General features: G+C 43.7%; 1 protein-coding gene across 1 annotated transcript; it reads right to left on the minus strand.

Moving 5' to 3' along the window:
• Positions 1 to 5,348: 5,348 nt before the first annotated feature.
• LOC121135321 (olfactory receptor 2AT4) lies at positions 5,349 to 6,576 on the minus strand. The gene has a single exon (XM_040733849.1). The coding sequence runs from the start codon at positions 6,567 to 6,569 to the stop codon at positions 5,532 to 5,534; it is 1,038 nt and encodes a 345-aa protein (XP_040589783.1). The 5' UTR covers positions 6,570 to 6,576; the 3' UTR covers positions 5,349 to 5,531.
• Positions 6,577 to 9,614: the final 3,038 nt, after the last annotated feature.

Genomic DNA, 9,614 nt, shown 5'->3' on the forward strand with positions numbered 1-9,614 from the left:
TGCTCCAGGTACAGGATTTGAACTGACAGGAGAAAAGCTCTTTTCAGTGGTTTGTCTTAAACATGTGGGCTTCCATGGAGGACAATGATTGTCCAATCTTTCTGGGAAACCAAAAATGCTAGCTTGGAACAAAAAGTTATTATAAAGAGAATCAATTATATGTTTATTGAAAGACCAAATTATAATATCCAGCTCCATAGTAATTACATGAACCACTCTGTGTCTCATCTGTATTATCAAGATATATAACATATCCAGTTGGTGTTGTAATCTTTGAAGGGAAATGTGAGGACAAATGGATCCATTCAATAGGATGGTTTGCATTTTGAAACAGTAGTCCAGTGAGAAGGGGATGAGTAGCTATCAAATGGGCAATTCCTTTGTGGTATCCCATAGCAACAGTTTTAGTGCATTTAGTGACTCCTTAGTCTTGCCTGGAGCAATAGAGCTCTGTGATCTATGAATCTCACTGAGGAAGGGTCTGGGTCTCCTTCTAGTGTCTGAAAGAGGGGAAGCAAATCACCAGTAGTGACCTGTAGAAATGACCTATTCCAATTAATGTCTCCCAATAGCTTTTGAAGAACACCTAACATGATTTGATTAGGTATTTTAAATTGAGGAGGGTTTACGGATACTGTGTGTGAATTCATAGGGATCCCAGAAAATTAAAAGTCAAGATTCACTGTGTTTTTGTCAGAGGCAACTCTGAGACCTCTATTGTTTAAACTTCTCATAGCTAGTTGAAAAACTTCCCCTAATTTGTTAGAATCATAATAAGCAAGTAAAATGTCATCCATATAAGGAATATATGTGACAGGTGGGTCATTTAACAAAGGATGAAAAGCCTGAAATATATAATATTGACACAGAGTAGAACTGTTTTCATCTCTGAGGCAATACTCTCCCTTGCCATCTTTGAGCAGGATTTGCATTGTCTTGTACAGGTACAGGAAGACCAAACATTTCTCTAGCCTCTTGGTGCAGTGGGCTAGAGTGATAACAACCTTTGATATCCATGGCTGTATTTATTAATAGGGTCTCTTCTCGGTATCAGGCTTTAAAGACTTCATCTTTTCATCTGTGCATTAATAGTCTTAAGTCATGTGATAATCTCCATTTTCCTTTAGCTTTTTTTTTTTCAAATGACGAAGATAGAGTTCCAGGGACTAAGTCTTGGTTCATGTATTTCTGTTCTTATACTAATACCTAAGCTTGTTGCAGTTTCTCTTTACTTAAGGCCAGGTTCATCTCTTCCATTGAATTTTTATGGGCTCAGGAAGTGAAACAATGGCCCTTAGTATTGGAATCGAGGAGGTAGTTCCTTTCTCACAGTCTCTAGGTCATCATAAAAGGCTTTATCATCAGTGGTAAGCATGGCTGCAGCCATTTCTAATACTTCTCTTCCCCAGAGATGATTAGATAAACCTTCAAGAGTCAAAGGCTTAGCATTTCTGGTGGGTCTGTCAGAGTCCTTCCGTGTAAGAAAGGTCAAGGGTGTTTTAGAATGACAGGACTACCAACACTCTCCACAGTAGGACATGTAGTTAGAACCCATTCAGTGAATACCTCCTCTGCCCTAATAATGAAGATATCTTCTTCGGTATCTGTAATTCCCTTAGATCTTTTTCCTTCCCAATATGTAGCCATCTGGGCTTTACTAACTCAATGGGACAGTCCAGTACACCTTAGACTGTGACCTTTTCATATCCATCTGATCTGAGAGAATCTTTTGGGGAAAGACCACCTCCCCCTCACACCTTTACTCTCACTGCTCGGGAGGCAGAGGCAGGCAGATCTCTGATTTTGAGGTCAGCCTGGTCTACAGGATGAGATATAGGACAGCCAGGGATACACAGAGAAACCCTTCTTGAAAAACAAACCAACCAACAAACAAAAGACAACCATCTTGTAGGTGGGGCTGAGGGCTTGGGGGGAGCTTATAGGACCAGGGGCTGTCCATCTTATCATATTTAGATTTACTATATTTTACCCAGTGCTTGCCCTTTGGACATCTGGGGCATTTAGTAGGTGGCTCTTTGGAAGTACCCTTTCCTGCATTGGGCAGTTGCTCTTAAAATGTTTGGTTTGTTAACAGGACCAACAAGGGCCATTAAACTTTAGGGCTGCTCCAAGAGCCTCTGCAGAGACAGGGGCAATATATTTCTTGACATGACAGGATCCAATCATTCAGAGGGGCATTCTTTATCTGACATAATACCCTCTGTATCTCTACTGTGACCCCATCAAAGGCAAGTTGGTGTACCAGTATGTCAACTGCCTCAATTTGCTGTACTTTGATTCCATGGAACTTTGTACTCACCAGTAATTTAGTAAAAGGCTCAGTAGGCCCCTGTCTTAAATCTTTGAAATTTGCTGTGTCCCCTGAACAGCCTTCTGAGTTCTTAGGGAACACAGATGAACTTGGTCAAAATACTGAAGAGATCCAGAAGCCTGCTCAGCAGGTGATGAAAATGTTACTTCCCCCTGTAAGGTCTCCATATTCAATGCTATACCTGAGTTTCAATTTCTCTCAACCTGAAGTTCACATTGATCATAATGTGCCTTCCAAATCAAAAAATCCTGAGGGCTCATACATCCTTGGGCTTGCTGTTTATAATTCTCTGGCATGTTTAAATTCATTCTTATGGATTCTAATAACTGCATTGTGTATGGAAACTGACATCTGTCATCTCACACACAGCAACTACTGCATGGCTTTCATGACATTCAGATGCCATGTTAAAGGCAGGGTAGGATTTAATTTCACTGGAAAAGCCAAGACTTTGGGTTGCTCATTTGGCCAGCAATCATCACAACTAGCACGGAGCTATGAAAAAGAATCTAAATGTTGTAGCATCTGAGATTCCTCTCCTTCTAAGTTACAGTGTTCAAGCAATGCAGTCAAGGAAAGGTGTAATGGCATCTTGTTTCAACAATAGACCTGAGGTAATAGTAATAGAGACAGTGAACAACTGTGGGTACCCCACAGCCTTTATATGATGGCTCAGTTCTTTTATTTATTTTTTCTGTAACTATGTAATTTACCTTTCTTTCTCCTGGACTATACTTGATATTTGTTATCATTGTATATAGCTTTCGTATCAGATTTAAAACCCTCTTATTTAGATAAAAAAAAAGGGAAATGTAGTGGCATTTTGTTCCACCAATAGACTTAAGGTAATAGCCACACCTTAGGGTGTGGCTTCAGAGTGTGCAAACGTGACCCCTTATAAGGAAGAGGAGGGGCTGTCTCGAGCTCTCTTGGGTTGTGGATGGAGGATCCTGAAGGGCAGAGGCTGAATCTCCAGAAGGAGACTCACAACTGTGAGTGCTCCCCAAATAAACATCTGTTAATTCTTTATCTGGGTGTTCGTGGACTTGCTTTAACCACCTTCAGGAAGGTAAAAAGTGAAGGTGCTGCTGAGAGGCCTCTCCCTCGACCACCCTTCCGTTATGATCACAGTTATGGGAAAAGTGACTAATACAAATGTAGAGTTTTTGCTGCATCTAAATATGACCATTGTGTGTCAAAAGCTAAGCTTAACGGGTGATTCCTGCCCTTCTGCTGAGCTACATCCCCAGGGCAGTCATATGTCTTTTCTTTTATAGACAGGATATCTTTTGTCATGCAGACTTTTTAAAACTCTGTGTGCATTTTTGAGTTTCTGTGTATGATGGTAGCACAGGTATGCCGTAGCACATACCTGCAGAGGTCAGAGGACAACATCACATGTCAGCCCTCCCCTTCTACCTTGAGATGGGAGCTCTTATTCCCTGTGTGACTTGTTCTAGGCTGGCTGGTCTGTGTCATTCTGGGTGTTTTCTTGCTGCCACTTCTCATCTTGCTGTAGGGGCACTGGGATTTCAGATGGGTGCCACCACAACCGAATTTATGTGGAATCTGGTGACCTGAACTCAGGTCCTCATGATCGAATGGCAAGTGTTTTACACACTGAACTATTTCTCTAGCCTCCAATTTTTATTTTATTTTATGTGTTCTCTAAGTGAATTTCTTTTTAAATTATTTTTTATTAATTAAATGTTTTCATTTATTTTGCATCCCGACCACAGGTTCCCCTCCTTCTTCTCCTCCCATTCCTTCTTTCCCCTTTCTCCACCCCTCCATTCCACTCCTCCTCTGGCTACATTCAGAAAGGGGCAGGCCTCCCATGGGAGTCAACAAAGCATGGCATATTAAGTTGAGATAGGACCAAGCTCCTCCCTCTGCATCAAGGCTGGACAAGACAACCCAGCATGGAGAATAGGTTCCTAAAAGCCAAATCAAGCACCAGGGACATGTCCTGGCCCCACTGTTAAGAGCCCTACAAACAGACGAAGCTATACAACTGTCACAAACATGCCAGAGGGCCTAGGCTGGTCCCATGCTGGCTGCCTAGCTGTTGATCCAGATCATGAGCCCAGGTCAACAGTCTCTGTGGGTTTTCCCATCATGACCTTGACCCCCTGGCTGGCACAGTCCCTCTTCTCTCTCTTCAACAGGACTCTTGAAGCTAGGCCCAATGCTTGACTGTGGATTTCTGCATCTGTTTTCATCAGTTACTGGATCATAATTAGAGTAGTCATCAATTTGATTACAGGAGATGGCCAGTTCAGGCACCCTCTCCACTATTGGTAGGAGTCTTAGCTGGAGACATCCTTGTGGATTCCTTGGAGTTTCCCTGGTACTAGGTTTCTCCCTAACCCCGAAATGCACTCCCTATCAAGACATCTCTTTTATTAGTCTCCCCCTCCATCCAGACCCCAACCTACCCAACCCTATCTCTCATGTTCCCTCAACCAACCCTGGTTTGCCCAGGAGATCTCTTTTATTTCTCCTTCTCGGGGAAATCCATTCGTCCCTCTTTGTGCCCTCCTTATTACCTAGCCCCTCTGGGTCTGTGGATTGTAGACAGGTTACCCTTTACTTGACACCTAATATCCACTTATGAGCGAGTACACACCATGTTTGTCTTTCTGGAACTGTGTTGCCTCACTCAGGATGATTTTTTCCTGGTTCTAGCTGTTTGTCTGCAAATTTCATGATGTCATTATTTTTTATAACTGGGTAATAATCTATTGTGTAGATTCACCACACTTTCTTTATCCATTCTTTGGTTGAGGGGCGTCTAGGTTGTTTCCAGGTTCTAAGTCTCCAATTTTTAAAATACACTTTGCTTATACAGAATTTTTTTCTTGCCATGCAGATTTTTTTCTACTTTAGTGAATGTTTTTGAATTATCCAGTAGTGAAACTTTTATACAACCTCGGAGTCTTATAAAAATAAAGGTTAGCCTTATTACATTGCACAAAGGAAAAAGAAAAACAGGAACCAAGCTATACAGATTGAATTTAGTGCTATTTGCTTGAGTGAATTTTTATTGTACATCATTGCATTCATTAATTTGTCCATTCTGTTATATTTACTGAGTTTCTTCTCTGAGGACTGGACCACTCAGAGTCTTCTTCTCTAAGATAAACATTGCTGGATGGAGTCCTGGGGGTAGAGTTAGCTGCATTAAGAGATCAAACATTCACATCATACTTTTGAGATAAACAATTTTGGTGATGGCTGCCTTGACATCCTTGTTCCTCAGGGTGTAGATGAGAGGGTTGAGGATTGGTGTGAGAATGGCATACACCACATTGCCCATGATGTGGAAGTCCAGGGGCAGCTCAGCCCTGTAGGCTACATAGGCTATGGCAATGGATGAGTAGTAGGTGCCCACCACCAGGAGGTGGGAGCTGCAGGTGGAGAAGGCTTTGGAACGCCCTTCCCTGGAGTTGATACGCAGCACTGAGGCCAGGATGCGGGCATAGGAGAGAAGCACCAGGAGGAGGGGAAGGAAGGACACCACCATGGCAATGCAGAAACCCATGAGGGTCTGGGGGCTGGTGTCTGAGCAGGAGGACTGGACCAGAGCCAGGTGGTCACAGAAGCAGTGGTAGATATAAGCGATGTTATTATATACCATCTGGGAGGTCTGTGCCACTGCTGGGATGGGCAGGAGGAGGGCAGTGATCCAGGCACTGGCTGCCAGTGCAGTGTTTGTCTGTGGGGTCATGTGAACAGGGTAGTGCAGAGGACGGCAGATGGCCACATAGCGGTCATAGGCCATGACCACCAGGATGAAGGCTTCTGAGCAGGTGAAGCCTTGAAAGAGATACATCTGCAGTAAGCAGGAAGGGAAGGTGAGGAAGTGGTCTCCCAGCAGGAATAGGGACAGCATCTTAGGGACCGTGGTTGTGGTGAAAAGGATGTCCAGGCCTGAGAGGTTGATTAGGAAGAAGTACATGGGCTTGTGGAGGCTGGGCTCTGTCACCACGGCCACCAGGATCAGGGTGTTCCCCACCAGGATGAGCAGGTAGAAGAGGAGGAAGAGGAAGAAGACAGGAAGGTAGAAGAGCTCTGGCAGAGAGGGGATTCCCACCAGGTAGAAGACAGTAGAGCCATCCACCGATCCATTGCAGGTTGTAGCCTCCATAGTAGAACAGAGCTGGTGGTCTGGGTCACAGACATCTGAGACATCTGAAAACCAGAGAAGGAAAGAATTCTGTTGTAATGATTCCATAATGTTGATCCTTAATTAATCTGAGCACTGTTATTTATAACCAGCTACAGAGGACTGGTGGTGGGCTGTGGAATTGGCTTACCTCAGATGCCACACTATGTGACTTACGTTGCTGGATCTCAGACACCAAGTTCTTCAACCCAGGCTCTACTTTTGCACTCACTCAAAGTTCCAGCATGTGACTTTGGAGGGACAGCTTTGTCCAAGGTTCTCGGTAGCACACTGCAGTTCACACACTCATCAGGCCTCTTCCTCACTTGTGCTTCTCAACCTGGGACTCTTTTGACTGCATGGGAACTGGGTATCCTGGCCTCTGCTTCCTAACAAGGTGTGGTTGGCCATGGCAGTCCAGCACCCACCCAACTGTAACAACTAGGAAAGTCTGGATAAATTACCTAAGTCATCATTTTGTTGAGACAGGGTCTCATGTACCCGGATTTGCATTCACCTTGTACCTGAGGCTGATCTTGAATTCCTGATCCTTCTGCCTTGGCCTACCAAGGCCTGAGATTACAGGCATGTACCACCACATTCTAAAAATCAAACTGAAGAAGCACAGACTCAATAAGGGTGGGATGAGTTGGACTTCCACAGGCTGGAGGACCTTCCAGAGTGAATATACAATCATTTTTCCCCCTCAGAGAGTATTTGATTTGGTGACAATCATGGGGATGGCTGAAACTAGGCAGAGAAACTTGGGTATGAGAGAACCTAGCAAGCTTTTGTCAGTCAAAAGAGGCTTGCAAAGTGGATTAGACAGTTAAAGTACCCTGAATGTAGGACTAATCTTTTCCAGACTCATCTGAATTCTGTGGACTGCGCAGAAGAGGATGGAGGGCTATGTTGCTTTGTTTTGTTTTGTTTTTGTTTTGTTTTGTTTTATTTTTTACCGTTCTTCTAAAGGACAAAGATCTCCCCAGGGGACACTGATACTTAAAAGGCCAGAGGGGAGGGCTTTCCCCTCACATATACACTGCCCTTCTCTCAACATTTCCCAAAGACTTGAAACTGTGCATGCGTGTGAAGGCAGGGTGTGGAGATAGGTGAGAAGGACTAAGGCCTTACTAGTACTCTCCAGAATGCGGCACATCTCCCACAGGCATCACTGAGGAGACAGAGAACCATACCCCAGGAAAGGTTAGATTCTTTCCAGGACTGAAGAAACCAGAAACCTAATTCAATTACCAGGTAGCCTGAAGTGCTCAACCCCTGACTGTCTGCTTAAGAGAGAAATGGGAAGTGTGACAGGTAAGACATGTCTGTGGTCCAAAGCGTCCAATGAATCTGCTGTTAATGATGCTCAGCCCACAAAAATATTATTATATTGCAAAGTCAGGAAAAAATGACCAAGAGGGAAAGAACATTATAAATGACATACAAATGATCTCAGGCCAAGGATGTACAAGCCTCTCTACCACAGAACATTTACCTAGCATGTATAAGGCCCCAGGTTCAATTCCCAATATTGCAAAATAAAATCAAGTAAAATGTAAAAGTAAGTTAATTTTAAAAGTCTAGATACCTAAATGAGTAAACAAGGGCATTAGTATGAATTTTTATGTTTTATAGAGGAAACTGTAAAAAGGATTAAAAATAGAGAATTTCCACAGAAACTTGGAATCTATTTGAAATATCCCAGAACTAAAGTGTGCAATATTTGAAATTAAGAACTTGATGAATAGGTCCAGGTCTGATTCAAGTTAACAGGGACTGCCATCCACAGAGGTAGGAATGAGCCTAAACCTCAACCCATTGACCCTGTGTTTTGTCTTTCTCTCCTTGGGGAGTCTGGAAGCCCAGAAGTCTTGAGAGGAGGGATGGATTCCCTACTTTCTCTATTCCTGTGGCCAACAGTGCCATTTCATTGGTTGATTATTGTGTTTCAGAGAACAACTGTTTGTCTCTGTAAGCATGGAGTGAAGCCTGTCACCTGATTCCCTAACACTGAAGAGATACAAACTGCATTTCCCCAAATGCCTTGAAAACTCAAAGCAGTCAACTGTGTATCCAGTGTCATGGTATTAGGTCAAGTTGTGTTTCAAAAGACAGAAGCTCAAAGCCTCTATTAAACAGTGATAGAGGCCCGTGTTGAGGCTCAAGGCCAGAAAAGGAGAACAGGTCTTGAGCCCCAAATGCCTCATCTATATTTATGCCACCCACAAGCCCTTTCTCTTGACCCATACTTCTGTGACACTATCTCAGATGTCACCTTCTCCAAGAAGCTGTCCCCAGTTCTGCTTGGCTCGGGGCTCACAAAGTCCCCCTTCATCACCATCAAATTAGTGGTGTGACTGTGGAGCACTTTCAGGGTGGCAGTGAATGTTTCTACTGCCCACGGTACCCCAGCCCCTCCCAGGAGCCACCATGTAGCTTCTTCAACTTGACCCACTTTGCTGGTCATCATGAAACAGTGACAAAGGAGCAGTCAGTAATGAAATCATTCAAATTGGTTTAACTCAACCCTCTCATTATATGGAAGGGGACAAAGAATGGGGCTTGGAAATGGACTGTTGTTGTCTCAAGATGACAGGGGAAATGGACTATGAGTATTAGAAATGGACTAGCAGCAGGTCTTAGTGGTTGGCCCCTCCCTTTGAGCCTGGGATAGATAAGTCTGCAGTGAGCCTATGAACGGGGACCACTGAGCAGCCTAATGAGTTGAGGCTTTTGTGCTTACCCCAAAAGCACTGGAAGTGTTTGCTCCCCTAAGCTGCTGTTCCAGTGGAGCTCACAAGGTCTGGGAGGTCTAGCCAAAGAGGAGCCTGAAAAGGCTTCTGAAAGAATCTGGCACTTGGTATCATATTTTAGAAAGCATCCTCATACCGTTATAGCATCAGATCCCTTTTTACCTTTATTCTGTAACTCAAGAGTAAGTGATTTTATTCTGAATTACACGTTCCATAGGTGTTTTGGGTGCTTCAGGCTACTAAAGCTATGAAGGGCCATCTCTTTGGTAGGGTTTTCTCTGCTGAAATTCTCTAATAGTTCATTAGTAAGCCAGAGAGGGGAAGAGAGGAAACAAGTCGTCCAAATATCCAGGCTGAT

This window comes from Mesocricetus auratus, unplaced genomic scaffold (genome assembly GCF_017639785.1).
Source record: "Mesocricetus auratus isolate SY011 unplaced genomic scaffold, BCM_Maur_2.0 Super-Scaffold_4256, whole genome shotgun sequence".
Lineage (NCBI taxonomy): Eukaryota > Metazoa > Chordata > Mammalia > Rodentia > Cricetidae > Mesocricetus > Mesocricetus auratus.

Coding starts and splice junctions, on each gene's coding strand:
- LOC121135321 (XM_040733849.1), bottom strand. CDS start 6,569: ATGGAATCATTACAACAGAATTCTTTCCTTCTCTGGTTTTCAGATGTC.